Here is a 25,546-nt window from a genome sequence, read left to right on the forward strand (position 1 = left end):
TTTGATTTTCCCAATAAACAGCGGTGGAAAAGCACTCAGATTATTTGCCAGTAAAAGTAATATTAATATCTAAATACTGTATTTAATGTAAAAGTCCTGCAATCAAAATAGTATATTAGTATTATCAGTATTATTATTGAGTGTTATTATTATTTAAGCTATGTTTAGACTAATACTAATGCATCAGTGTGCTAACAACGTGCCGCTAGTGGAGCTTCCAGCTAGGGCCTCTCTGAGGGGGTCACCAGATACATCTTAAGGTTTGTATAATATTAATGCATTGAGAAAGAAGACAAAAAAGTTTCAGATAACATAGCCACAACATTACCTAAAATGATACCATTAAATGCAAGCAGACACTCCTTTAAGAAAAAAAAAGTTTTATTTTCATTAAATTAAAATTGCATAAGTGAACAGAAACAGAAGTTGCCATTGGATGGCAAAACACGTGAATGTGACAATAAAATGCAGTACTGTTCACGTCGAAGCCAGTTAGCATGGCATACAGTGTCACTGACGAGAGTGTTCAAAGTGAGCACCATTAACACTGGTTTATTGAGAGAACTGCCTGTTTTGAAGCTACATTAATCTAAGGCTATGGATCACTTTAAAGCAACCTCTTGTTCTGCCCTTTCTATCTCAGCATCAACGTCTGTGGCCGAGAGCTGTGGTCATTCAACAGTAGCTGACACTGTCAGTTAAGTCTAATATTTGTCTTTATCGTGGCCCGTATTGAAGGAGTCAACGACGATGTGATCCAACCATGGAACTGTTAGCAATGCAATCCCAAATGGCAGCCTCAGTGACAAAGGTAAAAAAACAAACATTTCATTTAGTTTTAATGCTGAACGATATACGATAATGAACGACATGCTGAAGTGATACACAACTTGGTGAGATAATAAGAAAGGAAAATAACTGAGATGTAAACTATGAAGATGTAAGTATGGGAACATAACCACCTGGTCCAAATAATAAGACAGTAAGAGCGATATTTCAATCAATATCAGATGTCAGATCAATACACTGTGTCTCATTTAAACGATACAGGGGCTTTCAGTGGACACTGGGTCTAAACCACACCAATGAGGTACATTCATAATTTGTCTCGACAAAAATATTTTATGATTAGGCTTTTTGGATCAAACATTAATTCATTATTTTACTGAAGCACCGCACAACAATATGTGCATTTACTGCAGCACTTCTAAACAAGCGTCCTGCGGTTTAATAAATAACACATTAACTTCTTGTATTTTACTTCTTGCACCCATGAGATTGAAACTGTAAATACAGTGAGGTGTTGCAGTGCTTTGGCTCCGGTCTTGAAGGGCTGCTGCAACTGCTCACTGAGTCTAAGGCCCAAAAACTACGGATAATGTTTTGGCACAATCCAAAAGGAAGCGCCAAAGCTTCAGAGGGCTTCATCCGCCTGTTAGTAACAAATACACATGGGTGGGTAGTGTTCAGCTTGATTGTTTAAACTTCATTGCATACTAAAAGTTTCTTTGTATGGGGTCCGTAATGATCAAAAGTAACTAAATGCAGCTTAATTTATATCTACACACTTCCCAGTGGTTATACAGCTGTGCCTTAAGTTATAGGTCTCCGACAAGCTGACAACACTGATAACATCTGTCCCTCCTTAGCACAGGAAGGATCAGAATACAGCTTATAATCTGTGTTCGGCCAAATCAATTTAAATCAGCTCTCAAAAAAAACTTTTTTGACAGTACTGTAAAATAAGAGCATAGAGGCTCATATTAATTTACATGAATGTAACAAAGGTTGAGATTTAAGCGCAGGACCTCAACAGTACAGCTTTTCAGAGTCAGCTGAACAAAGATTGTCTTGCTGAATGTAGGTCTCAAGGCCTTTACACATCGGACGTCAACAATGTCTTTTTTCCAAACTAATGTTTTTGTCAGTATTGGCACACAGACGGCGAATACTACACTGTGAAAAGCAAAAAAAAAATTCTGAATGAGATTGATTTTTCTGAACTTTTGCACTGCAAATGAGGGCATCAATCAATCAATCAATCAATCAATCAATCACTGTATTATATGAAGAAGGACAACAAAATTATGTAGACAATATGACAAAGGACAAAGGTGACTGGTGATGGGTGACATTGATCGCTCCCTGCACCGATGGACTGCTGTGTGTGTTGGATTTACCGACTGGGAACTGAAGCTGTAATATATCTGTACAACTCCAAAGATCCCGGAGCTCTGCAAGAACGCACTGTTCTTCTACCAGTCGCAATTCGCATATTGGATCCTGCTATCGTCATCCTATCAACAGTTTTGAAGTGACACATTAGCAGGCAAGTATTTTTGCATATTCTTCTCGTTCATTCGCCGCGTTCCTGGTGTGTGTAAAAGCCTTAAGTATGAGTGTTTGGTTGTGTGTCCTTAATAGTGTGCGCACATGGTGTTTGTGGGGGGGGAAGGATCCTGGTCCAGGTGAAAGGGGAAGGCAGAAAGACATCATTCTCCTTGTGACTGCATCTGTTTACAGAAGGTCTCAAACTGCTGCTGCTCCAACTCTGTCATTACCTTGTTCAACGCATAAATCTGTAAAAAAACAGAAGGACAGGAGACACAATTAATAAAACAAGACTGAGGGGTAATGTTACATACAATACAGTTGGCGTACGACCAGAATTAAGTTTCTTGGAGAACAGGATGGAGCGCAGCATGGCTTCAAAGTTTAAAACAGTGATGCTGGTCACCTCTGCTCTCTGTCGCTGTTTGAGCTCTTGCTGTGCAGACTTCTGTCTGGCTCTGTCTCCTCTGGTCGGGGTAGAGTTCAGCTTTGACTTGTCTTTACGGCAGGCAGGCTCCATGGTGACAGGCTCCCGGTCAGCCTAGGAGGGTGAGACATTCTGACACTTTACTACTGTCAACAAGCCCAAAACAACTTTGACATGTTGTTTTTTTTAAATGCAGTCCAGCATACATAATAGTTATCGACCAATCCCTTCAGCTTGTTTAACGTTACTTGAATAAAGTTACTGCTAGCAAACAGCCGCAACATGACGTATTTTTAACGACGTCGTGAAACTCAGTTAAAGTCAGTGATGAGTGGTGATATGTGTTGTATAGGAGAGCGGATACTGACAGCTCCTTAAAGGTCTTAACTCGTGTTTTGCTAGTGGCCTCATGCAGCCGACAAATGTTATTTTTTTCGGATAACTTCAGGCTACTTTTTCGACAGTTAAGCTAACATTTCATTCTTACCGAACAGTCCGAAGTTACGTTATTGGCACAAAATTTGCGCTAGCAATGTCGTTTGAAAACATATATTTATATATATTATATATATTTATATAACGTATATTTCAAGTCAGCAACGCTGACCGGCTAAAAAAAGACACAGTTCTAGTCAACCCATGTAAGTCAGTTGTCTACGTCTAGATTTAGTCCTTAGTAAATTGAAGGTTAGCTTGTAAGGAGACTCACATTTACCCAGTTGGCTAATGTAAGCTTGCCAACTGTCGTTGACTTTTAAAACAGCAACAATCCAAACAACAATAAACCATTTTTTTTGCAGATAACGGCGCACTTACCAGTGATGTATAAAAAGAAATGAAATTGAAAACGTGATATTGTTTGATCAACGTAAAAAGCCAGCAATCCTGCTGTAGCTAGGAACTAGCCGATCAAAACAGCTGTTCCCACGGTGTCACCAATAAACAAATCCGAGTTTCGCAAGTCAAAGCGTTTGGGTTCCGCTTTGACTTCTTCTGTCTTTTATGGCGGTTAACTGTGAACTTAACTGCACATTATCGCCACCCAGTGTTGTGGAGTGAGGACAAGAAATGCGAAACAATAAATGAAAAAAAAAAAAAAAATCTTCAGTTCTGTTTTTATAATTTCACCAGTTATTAACAGTTTTGAAGCTGTTAAAGGTAAAAAAGTTGCTTTATTAAAAATCATACGTAAAACAATACCACAGTATCTGTTATTTTAGCCTTTAGCATCAATCGATTTATTTTCTCACAAGATTTTCTTTTATAGTGATATGGATGCAGCAGTTTAATGCTTTAGTATTTGTAACTGCTCTCAGACATTTTAACAGCTTGAATGTCATATTTATTGAATTGTAGTATTCAGATGATCAACAGCATACACACTGTATATACAGTATCCAAAGAGGCAAACAGCTTCCTGTGTGTATGTGTGTGAGGAGCATCACAAACCATTCAGCACAGGAGGAGCAGATGCTAAAAACAGCGTCCTCTGTGCTGGTGGTGCTGGGCCGCTCCTCATCCTCTCAGCTGGTGGGTTAAGAAGGTGGTGTTGGTGGTTGGGGTGGAGGGGAAGGAGGGTTGTACTGTATTCACTGGGTTTTCAGACGGTGTTTAGGTGCATGGAAGTGAGCAGTGAGCCGAGAGTGGTTCTGTGGTCTGCTGAGTCTTCTGGGTTGTTTGGTTCATTGACATCCACTCTCAGGTGCTCTGGCAAAACTACAGACACAGAGGCACCCCTCCCTGTGAAACAGATAAAAAAAAGTCACGGCCACATTTTGCACCCTTTCAACCTTTGCATTGCTGGTAGCTATTTCTTTGAATTTGTATAGATGATTTAAACAATAGAATAACACCCAAGAAAGTTCCTGTCGCACCCAGTATAATGCACATACTGCAGTATAATGAGGACCAGTTACTTAGCTGACTGAATAAAGCTGACCTCCAGCAGCTGGTCCTGCAGTCATCCAGCTTTCTCATCTGGTCCAGATCTTCTCTGTCATCATGGGAATCCCTGCTGGGAAGCCTCTGTCCTCCATGTATCTTCTCCTCATGGGGAAACTGATGCAGAGCCCATAAAGATTGATATGCAACTGAGTGAGTAACATAAACAATCTTTAAATGACTGGTTTTAATATTAAGATGTGCATGTGTCATTACATTTTTACTTCTCTTTGTAATAAATCCATGGGTGCAGGTCCCCAATAAAAATACCCTAAATTATTCACAATTGAACAAAATTACTTTCAGATCACATTCTTCACATTTTACATTCACATCTAAAAAGAAATGATTGAAATGGTGGAACAAATTATGTTTGACAAATATATTTCTGACTCCGCATTCCATCTCTGGCCTCCTCCACTACAATGCAAATGAATAGGTGGTTTCTGAAACAGACGCTGATGACATCAGCAGGCTTTAATAAAATGACCTCCTCAATCTTTCTCTTGAAAGTGGATGCAGCCTGGCACGGTGGTAATTTGCTGCAGAAGCAGATGCCTTTCTGTGAGTAATTTGTTGATGTTGAAGTATTTGAATCATTCCATAATTAACCAGTGTCTGTCCTGTTTGTTCGTGTGGTCTAGGTCACTGTTTCCCAAAGCATGGCAGAAAGAAGGAGAGGGGTCATAAGAGATTTCTTTCTTTGGCCAAGGAAATTTAGGAAGGCAGCTGAAGAAGTGGTGAGCAGCTTAAATAACGTTACCAGACGGAGGTGTGGTGGAGTGTCTGGCTCAGAGTTCAGGTTCAGGCTGCAGACTCAGGGAGCGACCAGTACCAGGGAACAACCGGGCCAGAGCCCAGATGCAGTACAGCGGTAGAAGGTAGCATGAAACCTTATCAGCCACACCCAAAACACATAGAAACACAAAAGTTGTCAAAGGGGGTTTTATCTTTTTAAGAAAAATGGTTTCAAGAGTACACCTGGCTACATTACAATCCGCAGGTCACAGGGGTCTTGTGCTTTTATTGTGACACCAGTGTTTATTGACAACAGGTCCTCTTTTGGCAAAAAAGTGGACGCTGCTTTTGTAACTGAAGGCTTCTGCAACTTGAAGAAGGCTTTAGAAAATATGTAGCTCATCCAAAAACCTACTCTCATTGTCACGCAGTAACAGTGAGTGCACATGACTCTAACCCTGTCAGTGTCCAGCTATCCAACTCGTTGGCTAAACAACAGGAGGGGGCCAGGCATAGCCTCCTGAGAATCATCAGCTCTGTTCAGTACCTGGCAAGACAGGGTCAAGCCTTGAGAGGTAAATCTGGCAGTGGGAATCTTGACCAACTGTTGGGGCTGAGGTCAGAGGACGATCCTGTGCTGAAAAAGTGGCTGACCGCACCACTAATTACACCAGCTGTCATGCACAGAATGAGATACTGAATGTAAAAGCAAACACTGTCATTCGTGACACAGCAAACACCATTAGGTCTCTTCCCACTCTGCAGTTTTTCTATAATTGTAGATGGTACATGAGATAAATCTGGTGCAAAGCAGGAGTCTATCTGCCTCCACTATGTCGACCATGACCTAGTGCCACATGAAGAGTTTGTTGGACTCTCTGTGGTGTCTGAGACGACTGGTCAGGCCATTGCTGACATGGCCACTGATGTTTTGGTGAGGCTCAACCTACCGATGGCTGGTTTGCAGGGGCAAGGCTATGATGGGGCAGCCAATATGGCAGGCAAGTACTCTGGTGCTGAGGCTATTCTGAGAAGACAGCAGCCACTAGCGCTGTATGTCCACTGTGGGGCGCACTGTTCCAATGTTATTACACAGACTGCTTGCTCTGCCTCCCCACTGACCCGGGGCTCACTTTTTTGGGTCCACCAGCTCGGTGTGCGCTTTGGTCAGTCAGGGAAATTCAAGGCCATGTTTGCAGACATCGCAACAACAGACAACCAGCCAGACAACCAGAGTTCTCTGCAGCTTGGATAAAATGGCTGGTAGTGCATCCAAATCTGCAGCCGGTGCCAGCGGCTCAGCAGAACATTTTAGAAAGGGCAAAACAGTCTTGTGTTTTACACTCGCTTCTGCTGTGGTAGGAGAGCTTGAATGCCTCAACAAATCCCTGCAGAGGAGAACCCAGACTGTCTCTGGCATGCTGGCAGCGGTCGACTGTGTCTGCTCCTCTTTCCAGGAGAAACAATATGACCAACACTGTGTGACCCTTTTTTAAAAGGCAAATGCTGCAGTGGTTGAGTCTGCACAGATACATCCCACTGAGGTGGCAAATGCCAGACGCTTTCCTGGTGAAGCAGTTGACTACTACCATGTGGAGTTCTTCAAGGTCTTAGATAATCTTGGATGCTCAATTTGCTGAACGTTTTGATCAGGAGAGTTTTAAGGATCTGCAGAAACTAGAGAATATGCTCCTCACTGGGCAGCTAGATGATGTGGTAGACCAGTACCCTGAGCTGAAAAGAGGTGCTCTTGCTGTTGAGTTGCCTTTATTTAAGAGTAAATATGAGTTCAGCTGCAGTGAGGAAGCAGCAGAGGTACTCAGGGAACTGCCTGTAGAGGTGTGGGGACTGTTCGAACAAGTGGAGGCTCTTGTCAGACTTTTATTGGTAGTGCCTGGCTCAGAGCCACCATGTCTCAGGAACGACTGAACAGTGTTGTCGGGTGTCATGTGCACAGAGATAAGGTTGATGAGCTGGATAGACCAAATCTCTGTCAGCAATTTATTGCTGGTCGTGAAACTCACAAAACACACCTTTGGCTCATTTGCCTAGTTATGATGGTTTGTAAGTGTAGTGATCAGACTCACATACTCAGTGGTCAGTACTCACATGATTGTATAATGAATGGATATGAATTCAGGATGTTGTAGAGTTGTTCTGACCAATGATGATGATGATGATGATGAAATTTCAAACCAAGGTGGTTTTTCTGTTTGGTGTTGGTTGGTATTTGTTTCATCTGATCGGTTTAAAATACATTTGAATTGAACTGAAATATTTTTCATGATTTTGTTGAGTCTACTGGTCAGATTGATGATAAAAAAGGGCAACATATGTACATTTTGTTATAAGGCCTTTTTTTACTATAAAATTTGCCTATATAAATGAATGGATATGAATTAATTGTCAGTTGTAAAATTATTTATCCTTTTTTAGAACTGTTTACCAGCATAACTGGCATTGTAAAAACATGATCAGATAGTTTACACAACTTGGTTAGGACTTCATATTTTGATATTCATCCATATCAGTTAATCATGCATAAAGCAGTCTCATACTCTGGGAGAAAAGGAAGATGGTGAGAAGAATTGGGGATCTGGGAGGGTTGGAGGGAGGCCAAAGATAACAACATGAGTAGACATTACATGTCCATGACCCTTAAAATTATGATTTACTATTATAACAGTTAAGTAAGCAGTGATACGCGTTGTTGGCTGTTTAGGACAAATAAACAAGAAAAGTAAGCACAATAAATGATTCCCTGTGCAGTACTTTTTGAATGATATGGCGAGCCTCTACGAAGTTGTGATTTATGGTGGCATGGTATGAGTTGCATACGGGCAAAAAAAAAAAAAAAAAAAAAAAAAATCACTTTTGTGTTTTGTGTTGATTCGTGGAAGATCATTCAACTGTGCAATTTCAATATTCCTATGTGCAATGCTACATATTGATTATTTTTTATCTTGTTTATATTGTTCTTACAGTTTTATTTGTTCATGTCACATTTCACTCATTTATTAGGGCCCGAGCAGGTCTCGACCTGTGAGGGCCCTATAGCTTTTTGAATCACGATTTTTTGTCCCAAATGATCGCATTTTTCACTGCCTGAACATGCCCCCAAACTCACCAAACTTGGAATATACATCACACCTGCCAAAAAACTATTCTTGTCATACATTTCCACCACTAGGTGGCGCTATGATCAAGGAAAGTGTGTTTTGGTTTGTAACTTCAATATAGTTTATAGCACATTCAAAAACCTGATATCCACACCTTCACTGAATTGTGTTGAGTCTTGTCATATAGGCGGCGCCCATTTCCGCCTACCTTTTTTTTTTTTTTTCAAAAAGATCCGCTTTGCAGTAGAAAAAAATCTGTCAGTTCTCCAACAGAGTTGTCTTTCAAGAGTTTGGATTTGCAACAAGTCAGCTCCAAATCCAAGTGAAAAGGCAGAAATCAGAATGATGTGCAGGCCCCACGTACCTGACATTGACTGATATACATATAATATATTATATATATAATATCTGAGCATTATCTACATTAAATTCATATTTGAGTATGATCTATATTACTCCATACCTCCATAACAAATAAAGTACATTTGAAATTCTAAATAAAAGCTGGTCTAAGTGGAATAAATTAAACCTCAGGTTTGAGCAGAGTATATAAAGCTCATTGGGCCATATCACAATTCTCTTTAAACATTTGTTATATGAATGTATTTGGTTTTAGGATGCTTAATGGGGGATTGAACAACATCACAGTGGAGATTTAGAGCAGCAAAAATAAGATGTCAAACTGCATTCTTGAAACTCAGGAAATCAAGAGTGAACTGATCATTACTCACATATTTAAGAGAGGGCAAAAATCACAGAGGTGGATAACTCAAGACTTTATCAATTCAAACCACAAAGCATGAACTTAGCCTTAATATGAATACAGGGTGCACAATTGATAGAGTGTGTTTTGTGAGTTGTGTGAGCCAAACCTTTGTCAGACATGTAGCCAGCTCTGTGTCAGGTCCATGGACATAATAAGCAATGCACTCAATATTTCTTTCTTTTTTTTTGTTTTGTTTCATGATGCAACACCAACTCAATCTTGACAGGCAAAATGTTCTTTGTTTACGCTGGAGGGCGACTCGCAGAGGTTTACCAACTAAAGCAGCGGCAGGAAAGAGTGAAGTTTCCCCATCAATTCTGCTCCCCAGCTAGGTCTGACCACACGGTGGCGCTCTTGTCTAATAGTCCAGTTAAACTCATGGGAGTGTGAGTCAACACAGGTATTTGAGGCATCACTCAACATTGACCTGGTGTGTGTATCTGACTGAGATGATACATGCAGAAGTTTGACGGGAGATTCCCAGTGAACTGGTCCTGTTCCGCCTGATGTCCCTGCCCCTGTTTGTCAGGTAGGACATGATCAAAATGTTTCCCCTCCTTTTACATTTTTTTTTTTTATTTAGAACCGTTAAATGATCAACGCTACTCAGACCATACACTCAAACACACAGACACACGTATACTCTACAGACTCCCCCTAAGGGCACCTCTTTGGTGCGTAAATCAGCTGGGTGAGGAGTGAGCCTGACAGCAGCTGAGGGGTGGTCCCGAAACACATTTATCACCTCAGAAACAAAAAACAATCATCACGAAGCGACGGAATCATCAAACGCTCTCACCAACGAAACGAGGCGAATCGTCCCCTCAAACCAAACTACCTGACAACACTGGTAGTCTCCGGTGTTGTCGTGAACTTGAGTCTGGATGTGAGCATGTGTGCCCCCTGGCAGTGCTACGCCACAGAGATTTATCGCGCGGCATACCAACGGTTTACCTGGATTTATCCTTCCAACTACAGGAGAGCGCTCTCCCTCGAAATAATATCCTGCCAAGAACAACTTCTGCCGAATGCTGCAGACAACAGCCAGACCTGCTGCTCCATATGCACAGCAGCATAAAGGGGGAAAAAAAAACACGCTTATATAAAGCGGGGCAGTCGGCAGCTGGGGCTAAATGTGGTCCCTGGTTGGTTTTCATTGGAAACTCTGCATCGAAATGTTTAATTTTCCAGGAATTTAAGTAATAATCAGACATCTTCTCGTCTGCTGTGCTGCTCTCTGTCAGGAGTTAGTATTGCAAACTAGTTATTTAGCCTTCAGCAAGTTCATAAAATCACATTTACGTTTGCTGTCATAAACACAGAGAGTTCAAAATAGGGGCGAAGACGAAAAAAAGTCCTCGGCCGTCAGGAAGTCATCATGGCTGTCAGAAAAGTATGCCACTCAGAGAAAATCCAGGGCGAAAGACGTCACAGCGCTGACCACGCTGTTTGACTGACAGGCGAGTTCTGGGAAGGGCAAAGCAAAAAAAAAAACAAAAAAAAACACCCGCAGCAGCGACTGAACCGAACTCAGAGAGCAATCACAGCAAAAAGGCGGCGCAGGTGCAAGGAGTGGCCACATGGCACCTTAATTAACCTGCTGAGAAGATGATGATGTGCTGCAGATGCTGCTGAGTTAGCTTGGGAGGAGTTTCAACATTGGCAGGTGACACTGTTGCTTCCACTCACACCGACTGGACACTAATGTCTTTGCATTCTGAGAGGAGGAATTCTCACGGCGCCTGACTCTCCTGTGTTTATTTTGCTTCTCCTATCTTATTCTAGCAGTCAGCATTGAGTCCATACGTCTTTCTGTGCAGTAAGTGTCAGCCTGGCACATTTTTAAGATCCTGATTCTAAATTTTGCCTTGTCTGAGAGTGGATGGATTTACCAGAATGGTTTAAGAATGCCTGTCAAAATGTTGTGTTTTGAACTGTTGAACTTAGTCCCTCGGGAAGATTATTTTTATTTTTTTTAATTAACAAAGATGTACTTTGATCTTCCGGACTTTCATGTGAATGTTGAATATTGTCTTAGGGCTTTATCATGTGGACGAAGAACTCTTTCCTCTGCATCAATGAGAGAAACTGGCCACCTCTTAGCCCCTCGGTGAAATTCTTGTAGTCTCCGCTGTTTTCGAGGATCGGCGTCTACCGCTGAGCACAGGGACAGAGTGACGGATGGAAGAGGGAACGAGATGAAAAGGTTAAGAAGTAAGGGAAGAGTAGATGGAGAGATGGTTAAAGTTTTATAGAGTGGCAGAGAGGTCTGGAGGAAGGGGAGGGATGAGGTGTGGAGCGACGGGCCGAGGAGACGGCAGCGGCGCAAGTGTGTGTTAGGAGCCTTGTTCTTCTAAATTAAACTCTCTCTCCAGGGGGAAGCGCAGCTCTGACTGCTCTTTCACACCAGCGGCCCTGAACACACAAACTCACCACAACCTCCTAACCCTGCTCGCCAGTCCACTGCCAAAACACACACACACACGCACGCACGCACGCACACACACACACGCGTCAGCACAGTGTGTACAAATCCCCGTAGACATGTACACATGCATACACACCGAGTCTTTCAGGACTAAAAATAAACGGCCATGGTGGCTGTGCCTAAAATAACTGGACACGCAAACACGCACAAACACGCGCTCACTGTACACGCACACACGAAAGTCGCCACGAATGTACACACGCCCTGACACGAACATGCGAACGCACTCTGTTGCTCCCTTCACACCTGAACCCCAATAGACCCGTCGCCGCCAAAGCAAACAGCGAGCGGCAACAGAGAGATATGGACAGGATGTGACCTGACAAGCAGGGGTCAGTGTGAGCGATACAGCACTCGCACACACGGACACACAAACATCATCACAGACGCACACACTCTGAACCCTGTCGGCTTATATTTGAGGTCACTCTTTTGAAGCCAGGAATGTTTTTCAGATTTTATGCCTTCTTAACACCACTCTGCCTCACATTTATACAGTTACAGGTCGCTGCTTGGCACAGCGGAAGATCCAGAGAGCTGAGTGCCTTGCTCGCTGGCACCTCGCCAGTATCTGCTGAGATGTGTGCTGAGGAGATGGAAGAAAGCACTGTTCTTCTTCATGATTTCATTGGGCATCTGGATAGTTAAAGTAAGAGGAAGTTAAAAACGTGGCTGCGATGATGCATCCTAACAGTTATATGATGGACAGCGACATGCAGAGGTGTGTCAGTGTAGTGTGTAGTCTCAAGTCCTTGAGGTCACGTCCAAGTAGAATCCTTGAGGTCATATAAGTCAAGTCTCGAATCTGTCAGATCAGATTTAAAGCAACTGAGACTAAGTCCAAGTCAAGCCACAACTGTTTCAGAGCAAGTTTTAAGTGAGCCCCAAGTAACCTCCTTAAGGTCCAAAGCAAGCCTTAAGTCTGTCAGAGTATATCCCAAGTCACGTCTCAAGTCCTTAAAGTCAAGTCTCGAATCCATTGTTTGAGTCCACAGCTTGACTTCAAGTCTAAGTCAAGTCTCATATCAACAATGTTGAACAACTTCCATTTTGTTTCTGTTTAGACTTTGCTGTACAATCAGCTTCACCTTCCTCTGCTCATCTCTTCAATAATGTGTAAAAAAGAGAGAACTGATGACTAATGTTGAATTCTGGCTCTAGATTAGATGCTGATAATGTAGTTGTTGTCGATATGTTAGTACTTTATATGAAGTAGAAGTGGGCCTCTGTGTTGTGGTACAGTGAGTGATCCATCTTCATCTTAGAGACAATAACAACTCCTGGCATACACTGACGAGGAGTCCTCAGGTCCTCTGAATCCCCAATCATTTGTATTCAGCGGCAGTCTGTGACCCCCCCAGCATCAGGATCCTCCTGGAGTCTGAGGGACTTTAGACCTTAATCTCCTGTCTCCTCCATCAGTCTCTTGCATAGCAAACAGATGCACTCTGTGATGTATTTGGTAATGTGTATAAACTACTCTCTCCTTTAGACAAATGTAGAATGTACTGAGGGATGTGTACTTTGTTACCTCGCAAAGCAGGTGCGGACCTCTTGTCGTACTGTCACTGTGTTCTTAAAGTTGATTTGACAAATTTATGTTCTTAAGTCCATTATGCACCTTTTGTTTTACATATATACAATAGGTGCAGAGAGACATTATAGTTACCTACAGGAAGACAGCTGGTGGTTGATTTGCATGACAGAGATGTGTGAAATTGGCAAACTTGTTTATTTCTGTTGTCATTTTCAGCCATATCTGTCACGTTGAAAGATATATATATATATATATATATATATATATATATATATATATATATATATATATATATATATATATATATATATATATATATAGTTAAACAAAGCGGCTGGACTACCTGTCGTTTCTGCTGCGCTTATTTCATGTTCTGTGTTGCTTTGCCAGGGTCTTTGATATGTCACCGCCAGTCAGTGAGATATCAAACTGTCAGCTGTCAGTAAATTAGATCATCAGCCTAACCTTAGTGACATGTTGTTTTTAATGACAAACGAAAGCATCAAGCAGGCATTTTAGATGAATTAGATGTATATACTTAAAAATTAAGTTATATTTTGTGCATGGCGCAGGGGTTTTACATAGTATGTGGTTACTGAAGACAAACATTCTGAATTTAATGTGACAGTGTACCTCCCACGTACACCTGCTGCAGACCAAGATCTACGTCCTGAAAGTCTCATATCAAGGGAAAAAAATCATATACGGTAGTTCATTCTTTCCTTTGTATATTTTTAATACATCACACTGCTTCCTGGAAGCACTGTAAGACTGTTGAACTATAGAGTCAGTCGGTCACAATGGCCACATTCATGGGAAACATACTGGGTTGAAATATATCCTTTAAAGATGCACACTTACATTTTTATTTTACTTTAACATAAACCCATTATGGCAACAAGAGAATCCCAACAAGGATTCTGTTATGCCTACATAGTGATGATCAACCCTGTATTAGCAGTTTTTATCTACAAGTGAAATACTGTATATGTATTAAAAAAAGATGCAACACGCTGTGTCAGTCTGTCCTTAGTTGAAGTTTTGAATGCAACCTATGTGAATCTCCTGCTGGCTCATTACGTCCCCTGCATTTCTTTTCATTCCGCTCCCAGCTGCCGAGCCAACGCATCCGCGGACGAGCTTGTTCGACATAGCCGCCCTGTGTTTCCCACACGCAGTTACAAATGTACTTCTAATTGCCGTCACTCAGCTCGTACACCGCCCCCCCCCTTTCCCCTATCGCCCCCTTCACCCTCACACCTCAGTGGTGAATAGAGGGGTGAGGGTCGGGGACAGGAAGGAGTGTGGAGGAGTGAGAGGGGTGAGGCTGATGAAGGTGATGGTTCGTGCTATAGGACAGAGGGGAACAGTGTATCCTTTAAGTCCATGCGAGAGAGAGACAGCGGGGTCAGTGTGTTTGGCCTGGCCGGGTCTCCTCCATCTCCCTCTCTCTCCCTCTCTCTCTCTCTCTCTCTCTCTCTCTCTCTCTCTCTCTCTCTCTCTCTCACACTCACTTTCTCCCTCTCTGTCCCAGGAGCTGCTTCTCATTAAGCCTGCTTGTTTTGGCCGGCACACAGTGGCACTTAGCAGCAACACGCTCGCCTGCGTGTGCACGCGCAGACACACACGCATCGCGGACACACATGCACGCGCACACACACTTTTTTGTTTGCCTTGGCAGCGACCAGGTGCCACTTAGCAGAGCCTCTAAACGCCAGCGATCAGCTGAACACACCACTCTGTTTACTTTTGCCGAGCATGGACACACACACACACACACACACACACACACACCCTCGACCGTACGCATGTCTAACCAAACCGAACGCGTGGTGAATATGAACATGCACACCAGGAGAGAATATTTTACCCATTTTCACCCCCGATGAGTGTAACCTTACTCTAGCAACAAACCCAGGTGGCATTTATATCATTAATCGTTCAGTATAGTATCAAGATCAGCATTAAGTAATATCAGGGCAATAGAGATCATGAGTGGCATGAGTACATATGGAGGTAATAACCTCCTCTGCAGGGATAAAAACACACAAAAAGTGGCAGCATAGTTGACAAAAAAAAACCAAGTAAAATTAAAGCTGTTGTTACAGATTGTATAAAGACCGTACAAACCAGCAAGAATAAGCTACATTTTTATGTTTTGTATCCGAGTGAAAACACCCCACTTCCTCCCTCCAGGCCTCCCCTCAGAGCCACTCACATCGAACACATCGACTCCGACTGCACCGTCACTGTCGTTAGCCATCTGGAAAAGGTCTCTTACATCTTTTACTCCAATGAATACATGAAAAAAAAACAAAACAAAAAAAACCCTGCCACAATCATAATCATGCCACCCTGCCACATCATGCCCAGAATCAATAGGAAATGCTATGAAAGAACTAGCACATTAGAATACCATGGTCTATAAGGCCAACACAGGTAGTGGAAAACTTGATCTATTAATACTGGTCACATGGCCTATTTGCCTATTTATATATGCACATCATCATTTTTTGCAAAACGTTTTACTTTGCCAGCCAAACATGTACTAATGGACAAGGTAAGTTAAGATTTCCAGCTCACAACAGCTTCCTTAAATGCTGTACATACATATGAAGCAGGACCGAATCACACAACCAGTGCTGCAAGATGCAACCCCACCAAAATTAAGGTTGCAAGGGAGAATGTTTTTATCCTATGATCTGATATCAGGGGATATGCCAGCAAACTAGTTTGTTTCACTACAAGCTTTCTCATGAAAAGAACCCAAAACTGCCAGCTAAGAATATAGAAAAGGATGAGGCTGGTCACACAACACCTTGCCAGGTAACAATATGGAAAAAAACAAACAAAAGAGACACGTCTACTGCAAGCAGGGCTAGGTTTATGATTAGGTTTAGAGTGGACTATTATTACAGCAGAGTGGTACAATGTGCTCAGGCTAACCACAGGGACACGTCGGGGACACTTAGGTGACGACTTGAGGTCAACTTGCAAATGGTGAAGATAGAGATCTTTCCTTCTGCAGAGAATAACAAGTGGACCTCTTTGTGCCACGTCAGGATTTGCATTATGAGTCTGATGAAAACTCCACTACCACTGCATAGATTTGTGTTATATTTAACACGTAAACCACACTTATCCCCCAAATTACACTCACACACACGCACACACATACACACACACACACACACACAGTGCCAGTGTTTCTTGTGTTTATGTTCTGCTGAACACTGACACCCGTTTAGTTTAGATAGAATCGATAATACTCCTTAAAGAGCCTGTCACAGTGAGGCTGCTCTCGCCCACACTGGGCCGAGCCAGAGAAAAACACATGCCACACCGCCATTACACTCCACAACACACACTCTGTCACTGTACACACGCTGAACACACGGAGCAGGAAACAAACGCAGCGTTCTCTTCTCTCACCAAGTGTAATTTGGACCCCAAGCCTCCCAATTTTCTGTCTGGGACAGCCTGTGGACGGGCTGGAGAGCAGCGAGTGTACACCCCTGTTAGGTTTAGGTTTCTCTCCTGTTTCCCTACACACACCAGGAATGTGATAAACAATACGCGCATTCTTGGGATCTGGCGCATGCACACACATACACATGCGAACACCAAGCGCATGCAGACATGCACACACATGTAAATACACACACACACACACATGCAGACAGATCTGGCTGTGCCCTCCAGTAGTTATAAAAAGTATTGTATGTGGGTTAAATCCCCATGGCCTCCTTCACACACGCACACAGCAGGACTGTGAACACACACTCGATTCAGTGAACATTCTCCAGAGGAGAGTTTTTCCCAACAGGGTCCAGGCACACTGCAGCCCTGTGGTCAAAATGTTACAGAATGATGTTGAATCACGACCAACAGTCACTCTTTTCTTTGGAAAAATGGGGAACCCTTATGCAACGTGAAGCCTGACGAAAATACAGCGCTGGCAGAAAAATGTCATTATCGCAAGTCAAGCATAAAGGAAAATTCACGACTTGACATCAATATGAATACGTGACAACGTCAACAGTAAAAAAACAAACAAAACAACATTAGTACGATTCTCTTAGTAAATTTTACTCAAGGAGCTTTAAACAAAACTGATGAATTGAACTGTTCCAAATAATTTAGTTCCTCTAGAGTTGCTAAGTGGAATTAGTTATTTTAAGTGTCCAAGACCTGATCAAACTAGAAAATGTCTTGACTGAAAGCACAATATGTAATGTCTGGCACTGTATCAATCAAAACAAAACCAAAAGCATTTGCCGAGTGTTCAGAGTGCCGGGCAGAGCAGGAGAGAGATGCTGCTGCTCAGAAGTGTCCAGCTCTGGAGGAGAGAGTACTGCCCTGATCCACAGCCTTCTACTGACGAGAAGCACGGTCCCTTTGGATCAACATCCATCCATATACTAAGACAAACAAGTACCAACTACAAGCGTGATTTCACTATTCGTCAAAAAGATAATGATGTTTTTGTCTCTCAGTTTCATAAATATATGTAGCTTCTCATAAGGTTTTGTTGTTGGGTCTGTTTCAATATAATAGTGAATGCTTCTGGTCAATTTTCTCCAAGATTAAATCAAATAAACTCTGCTGTAGGTGAAAGTGTGTTGGTAAAACTTGAACCTGCCTGCATAAGATTCAGAATTCCTACTTGAAGACTGCCACGCTAAGCGTAACAGTAACATAGAGCGCTAACAAATAATTTATTTTAGATTTTTATCATGGACTTTTCCGCATTTATTTTTCTTTCACTTTCGAAAAACTTCCTAACGTCCCTGTAGACTTAAGATGGCTGTCACTTCTAACCATTCAATTCACAATTTACATAATTGCTGCCATTATGGGGGGAGCTTTTCTTTATCTGACAGTAACGTTTGCAGTACAGACTCTGAAGCCCGACCTTGATGCGACGTCTTTATCATGATATTGGGTTGTATAAACAAAACTGACGTGACTCGACCTCAGCAGGTTGCTCATGTCGTGCCCGCATGTTAACAGTATAGCATAACTGTTCAGGGACAGCGCGATCCTCAAATTCAGCTATTGCTGTTAACTGTATTATAACACTCACCTGTACTTGACTTCAGTATTGAAGTCAATATTGTATTCAGTGTTTTTCAGCAGCTGAATTGAGCTGCAGTGTGCAGTGGCGTGTGGTGCTGATTGAGGTGGCAGGTCAAAGGGTTAAAGTTTCTGTGGGACGTCTGAGGACACTGTGCAGTCTGGTTAGACGCAGCTGTCAAAACACACACATGCACGTGCACACACACACACACACACACACACACACACACACACACACACACACACACACAAAGACACATGCTCTCCAAGAAAACCAGGTGTCTTTGTATGAATGAGTGTAGTGTATTCCACCTGTACATACACACACATTCGCACTAATTTGGCACATAACCACAGCTCAGACAGGTGAGGCAGAGGACCTGAACTGTGTGTTCACAGAACCTCCACTGGGGGCGCTGCATGTGTTCAAGGAGGTTCAAGGTGTCTGACTCATTCTGTGGGGCAGTCAGGGTACTGTATGTATGCATGTGTTGACTCAGTGAGATTGGCGGCTTGGTCTCGAGGGAGCCGTGGCTTAGCCGACGCCGGCGCACTGTTAAAGCTAAACACTCCTAATTGAGGAAGACGCTTACAGGCCCTCCTCTGTGTGTATGTGTGTCTGTCTGTCTCCGCATGCGTGCGTGTGTGTGTGTGTGTGTATGTTGGAGAGAGAGTGTGTTAGACAAGAATGTATGAAATGAGGAGAAGACAGCAGTCATGCTGTGGTAAATAACACAGGGGAAAATGCATCAGTGGCCCTTTTGTGGACAATTTATTGATGTCTACAAGCCAAATGAAGTGTGTGTATTCAGTGCTCTCTGCGGAAGCCTCCAGAAAACAGGGTTTCACTCATCTATCAGGGTCTGTGTGTCCTGCAGTGTCTGCTGTTCATAGTGCTCCTCACTAACTCATAACGAAAGCCAGGCATTTTCACATTTTCGCTCATTGTACATCCTTACAACATATAGGTGTGTATTCATGTATTCTACATTTCGGTCCTAAATGAAACACTGTGTAACTAAATACTCTTAACTCAAAGGTTCACTTACAAAAGATTCTCTCCGAGGCTTTCAGCCACATCTCATCATCCCATAAAAGCAGGTCAAAAATCTTTAAGCTACTTTTCATAAAGTCAAAAATGAACCAGCGAGCTCACCTAAAAAAGATATAAACACATATCATCTCACTCACCCCTAGTGCTGTCTACAATGCAGCTAGTCTTCTTGTCGTAGGTACTTATCTACAGTGTATGACATTTTATGTCTGAAATTTAAAACTTCACTTTCAAATCAAAATCATCATAGTTTGAATAAGAGGTGGGGACTTTATTGGCGCATTTGGTCGGATACATCATCGGTGACACTAATCTCGGGAGTCCACCTTAAAACTGTGCTGACTGTAGAGATCTCCCGTGCTGTTGGAAAAGGTGTGTGAAGTTGTGCGCAGAAACATCCACATTCAAAGCACTGTAGTCCACCATGAGTTTATTAGTTTTGCTGATATCAGGCTTCAGATTATTGTTTTTGCACCTTGTGATGACGCTCACCATCAGTCCTCTGCACTCCTCCGTAAAAATAGTCCTAAAGTGAAGACTGAGTCTGGGCAGACATGGATGTAAACAACAAGTCTTAAAGCTACTTTAAGTATTGAAATGATGATGAGGAGAGTTCTGGTGGGATATGAGGTTAATAAGGAAAGTTAAATAGTTTGGCGTGTTCCATGGATCGCTTCAAACCGCCAAACAAACAATAGGAGACAAAAGATCTGCAACCCTGCCTGTTTTTTGTTGTTGTTGTTAGTGTTTTCAGTGCACCTTACATTCCAGTCTGAGTGGGGCCTTGATCCCCTAAGCCCCAAAATCAAGATGCTATTAGCAGGGCGGTCCCTGGTTGGGCTCATTTCCTTCCTCATGTACCCTTCAGCAAACTACAAAAAAAACCCCATAACAAATAATGCATCTGTGTTATCATATAGCACAGTAAATGCAGCACGTGTTCGCAGTGTGACTTGTTAATACATGTTATCGCATGCGTGTGGAAAGCTGTCCATCTTCATATATATATATATATATATATTGCAATATACTGCATATATTCCCAAATAAACACCAAGTTATATGAACGCTTGTAAAATCAGAGTGATCTGGGATTATTGCCAAACCCAAATCGCTATAGTTACCTCCAGAAAACTGAGTTCAAAGACATATCTGAAATCTGATGAGAACAGCTTCATCGAGCAGGAATCTCATATCTGCCGTCCCGTCCCCCCCCCATGACGTGAATGCAGCATTAAATGGGGCAGGTGTCGCAGGTGTTGCAGATCTGCTCAGGGCCGCCTCGCTCCTTCAATGCGGGCACTGTTAAGTGAGTGCGTGATTCCAGCGTTTTAGCAACTCGTCTGGCTGCTTCCCTCGGACGATTACGCCAGCAGGGTTTACTTTAGGATGGGAGCGTGACAGCTGCTGGAATGCCTCTGCTCTGCCCACAGAGGACGGGACATGGGTCACGCCAACACTACTGTTCCACAGGCCTGGGCAGCACGGTTCCACCACGCAGCTCAAATGGGCCGTGCATCTGAGGGCCTCGCACCTGACTTGGCTACAGATGCTGCCATGGATTATATATTATAAATGTCCCGCAGAACGTTTACATCTATCCTTAACTTTTGCACATTTTATGTCGAATGTATAAACATGATGTCACTCTGTATTTATTGTTAAATTTTTCTTCTGTTAGGAATTCTGGATCCCTGGAGGTTTTATATTTTAAAACTGAGAAATTGTCTGACATCATCACAATGTAAAGTCTATGGGCTGAGGACAAGCTTGTGGGTGCATAAGCAGGCAGCTGGGAAACTTTTTTGGTGTGTGCACCAGACGAGCAATTTCTATTGGACTTTATTTATACAGGGCCAATTCACAACAACACTCATGGCATGACACTTTCCAAACTGAGCAGGTCGAAACCGAACTCCTTGATTCATTATTTGCAGAGAGCCACTGTGATCAAGCACCGCCTCGACTGGTTGGGTTGCGAGAATAACCCATATTGATGTCGATAATCGTGATATTTTAAAGACAAGACATTTTTATACACTTTTAGCGCAGTTATGGTTACACACGCATTCTCTCTACCTCCCTACTTTCATATTACGTGTTATTCATTTGAAAGACCAAAACAGACAAAACACACAGGAAACAAAGTGAAAGATGAACTTGAATTCACTGAATTCAGTATAATATTGTTATTGTGAATTCCTATGTCCACATAAATCTTGCAGTGAAAACCTGATATTGTGACAGCCCTAGACTGAATCTGCGTTATCTTTGTGTTTGTTATCCAGTTCTACTGTCCCCTCCCACAACACTGTTTTGCAAGGGCACTGTTGCTGCATCCTGGGCTTAGCGCCAACCTAGACAAGTGTAATCCATTCAATTAAATAAACAAATAAAATACAAACAAGTTTTTTGTCCTCAATAGCAGAATGAAAATGGCTACATCCAGAGCTTCCTCTAGTGAGTGCTGACTCACAGCACTGTAAGGATCGACTACATCAACACTAAAGCAAATTGTTATCAATGTCAAAAAGGCATTATGGGCGTCTGAAGTATCTCTGTCTCTTTGTGACTCTTTGTGCTTCTAAAGTGTGTGCATGCATGAACCACCCTTGTTCCCATGGTAAGTGTTTTGGTGGGCTACTTCTAACGGTAACTTAAAAACCTTCCTTGCCACTTCTTGCAGGATGTTGAGGTTTCTGATTAGTGTTGTGTACCATGTCCATTTCCTTTTGGCAAAGCTGGAGGCTACTAATTCCACTGGATATCCAACAGTGAGGCACGGAAGAGTGAGTGAAACATGACCAAGCTTGAAATGGATTACCCAAACTGTCCTTATGCTGAAAGTGACTTTCCTAAAATATATAAATATTGTTAACAATCTATGATCAGAAACTTCAATGTTCATTTAATCTTCCCTTATAGAGACACAAAGCTCTGTTCGGTCAGAAACTGTTTGCATGTGTCAGCAGTTCCAAAGTGTTAAACAATCAAATCACGCAATTATTTTGCTTTCATGAGTCTCTTCACAACACAATTATCTTTACTGCGTTCACTGAGTGACTTCATGTGTTTGAGGTCTTGTCATAAGTTTATGTGTGGATCTACCAGCTCCCTGTTCTGTGGAGGTTCACCTGGGACCAAACATAACTGGAAGGCGTGTTGGTCCACAGGCTTCTCCAGCTGTATTTATTTCCTGGCTGGCAGCTCAGTGATGGTGACGGTGGTTCCTGTTAGTCACGGCCGGGCTTCAGAGCAGCCACAGAGAGTTACTCTTGGCCCGGCTTCAGACTAGACCAGAGACCTGAATGGATGTTTAGGACACCAGCCGGATATCAAGACTTTGGACATGCCTTCCCAAAGCTGACGGTTTATTTGTTTCTGCTTGTCTATGTACGAATTTACTTGTTCCGACTATAGAAGAACTGCACAGTATGGGTATAAGTTCATGCTGTGAGAAATAGTTTATTGACATGAGCAGTGGCTGATTTTCAGTACCTGCTGGATAACACAACTATGAACACAAATGCAATATAAAGATATGAAGATGGAAGCTTATCGGTGTTCCCAGAGCTTTCCTGAGTAGTTTACATGTGGAATTTTCTGCTGAGAGTCTGTTTCTCCGTGCCATGGAAGAACAGAGCTGGCTGGGCGCGAGCCAGATAAACAGCTCGACATGAAAGGTGAGGAGGTCCATTAGGCAAATTGACTGACAAAGTGAATTGACGTTGGAATGGGCTTTAGCGTGAAACTGGCACTCGGAGGTCCTTCGTGCGAGACAGGCACGCCACTCAGTCAAACTGAGATTTATAAACACATGCATACTTATACAGGTTCAGAGAGTTGGGAAGAGAGAAAGTGACTTGGCATGAATCTGTGCCCTTAGCCCCTAGTGTCATGCTCTAGCTGCAGGAGATAAGAGCTGAGATCTCCAAGAACCATAGGTGACTGCAACATGGGACCATGGCTGCTTGGCTCACAGTAGGGGATGTCAGTCACTTCATCAGCAGCTTGTACAAGCACAAGGTACCCCACAAAAGCACACAAAAACTGTAGCTCCACTAAAAAGATAAGTACAAACCTCCCAACAAAGACACCACAGAGACAGTGTTAATGGTCTTACGCAGCCGATTGAGCTAGCAACCCTATCTCCTTTAAAATCGTCTGTCAAAAGTGATTCAAGTGGTGCTGATTATCTCAGTGAAGAAAACATGTAAGTGTTACTAGTCTTATAACTGTAGTAGTCCAAAATCCCACAGGGTTTTTGCAGGGCGATGCTAACGTTCAGGTTAACTTACTATAATGTGTCATCCCTAAAGCTCTCTTTTGTGAAATGAAAGCAAAAAAGCAATGATGAACTTATTGTTGTCATTATCATTTTCTCATTTAGCTCCAACAGAGATCCCCTAACCCTATAACCTCTCACTGACAAATTTTAGTTGGCTAGCTTTTGAAATATACATCTCTCAATGGAATTTCATTTTTTGCACGTCCAGCGTAGTGCTGTATTAACAAGGAGGACAATCTCCAGCTATTTTTATGGCAACAAAAGCGTGTGTTGTTTTAAGACCTGGATACACCTGGATAAGACCCGTTCTTTTTTTTGTAGAGAAACTGAAAAATCAATTTAAGCAAAGGTTAAGCAGCAACATACAGAAACACTGAATTTGAACTCATCCATTGTTTTGCAGAAATGTACTTTATTCTGGTGAGTGGGTCGCTTGAATATTTTACTTTCCAATAAAGACATTTTCCAATAAAGATTTTTTCTTTCTTTTAAAAAAAAGTTTTCGGATATCATCCGAATGACAATTCAGACTTAGCTGATAAATGTTACACTGTCCTCACACTGATGCAGTTACTTCTTGCTTGCAGACAGCTTTAACTAACATGAGTGACAGTGAAGGGATACTTCACTTTGTCTCATGGTACAACCGCATGTCAGTTTAGACCGTCTGTCTTGTAGAGTTCAGTGATCTGTTGGATGGACAAAAAGTGACTAAGCATCTTAAAAAAGCAGAAAATGGCTGAGAGACAATCATGTCAAACTTGGGATTTTGGGAGAAAGTGTGTGTGTGCATGTGTGTGTTGGCAGGAGCACACTACCACAGCTGCTTGTCATTTTGGCCTTAGCACGAACGGCCACCTGTTCTGAATAAAGTGGTCCTCACCCCTCCCCTCTGCTCTCCTGTGCATTTATCATGTAGTTTACAGTAAGGTGATATTCAACATGAGGGCTCCGTTCCCCGTGTGCTGCTCCGCTACAAATCATAGGGCATCTGATGAGTGTGATAATGCTCAGAGCTGCAGGGTCTTTTCACCTCACCTTTCACTAGTCATTTCCTCACAGCTCAGGCTAAGAGCAGGTGAGATGCTGACACTCTCACAGCTCTGTCCTTTCACTCCGCTCGTCAGCGATGAAGGAGCCGCAGTGACATTTCTCAAATGTTCCGTAGAAATATGCTCACTTTTCCATCAACCGTTTCTCATGACAAACTCATTATTTCTGGGTTTTTTTTTATGTTTCTTTTCCATAAGTGTGACTCATCTCTACAACTCCTATTGTTCCCAGAACATTTCTAAAATCCCCATACTTTCCCTGTCTGGAGGACATCGCTCACTGGTCCAAAGTATTCCTGAAATTCAATGACCAATGGGAATCTTAGGTTGTCTGTGTTTTTACACCATGCTGTCCCTTTAGCAACCAATTGCGTATACTAACAAAAGGAAAATCAGTGGTTTTAATCAGGCCTGTTCTAGGCCTCTGTGATTACCTGCTGTCCTCATGCTATAATATTTACACTGTTAGATAAGTAATGACACAGTCCTCTGCCTTTGGCACAGCTGTGAACTGTCCGTTGTGTTTGGCAATGTGCATTCAAGATCTGGAGAACTGTGGTGGAGTGTTCACTATAGCGATGAAAAGGGGGGCTCTTTAGTTGCCATAGGTGCATATAATACCAGTAACATGGACAGAAGATGGATCCTTGTATCAGCAGCATCAACAAGAACACAGCTCATAGTTTTTGAAGTAGCATTAATAACCACAGTACTTGAGCTTGATAA

At 42.4% G+C, this 25,546-nt stretch overlaps 1 protein-coding gene across 3 annotated transcripts; it reads right to left on the reverse strand.

Annotated features, from left to right (window-relative positions):
• Positions 1 to 1,212: 1,212 nt before the first annotated feature.
• Positions 1,213 to 3,754, reverse strand: LOC119021864 (small vasohibin binding protein). Of its 3 annotated transcripts, XM_037102412.1 has the most exons (4): positions 3,340 to 3,416; positions 3,246 to 3,306; positions 2,738 to 2,872; positions 1,213 to 2,579 (listed from the first exon to the last, which is right to left on the reverse strand). In XM_037102412.1, exons 3-4 carry the CDS (start codon positions 2,849 to 2,851, stop codon positions 2,493 to 2,495), a joined length of 201 nt encoding a protein of 66 aa, XP_036958307.1. In that variant the 5' UTR covers positions 2,852 to 2,872; positions 3,246 to 3,306; positions 3,340 to 3,416; the 3' UTR covers positions 1,213 to 2,492. The 3 variants fall into 3 exon arrangements, with proteins under 3 accessions (XP_036958307.1, XP_036958306.1, XP_036958309.1); XM_037102411.1 differs by lacking the exons at positions 3,246 to 3,306; positions 3,340 to 3,416 and adding an exon at positions 3,575 to 3,754; XM_037102414.1 differs by lacking the exons at positions 3,246 to 3,306; positions 3,340 to 3,416 and adding an exon at positions 3,468 to 3,516.
• Between the last annotated feature and the right edge of the window lie 21,792 nt (positions 3,755 to 25,546).

Source organism: Acanthopagrus latus, chromosome 6, assembly GCF_904848185.1.
Source record: "Acanthopagrus latus isolate v.2019 chromosome 6, fAcaLat1.1, whole genome shotgun sequence".
NCBI lineage: Eukaryota > Metazoa > Chordata > Actinopteri > Spariformes > Sparidae > Acanthopagrus > Acanthopagrus latus.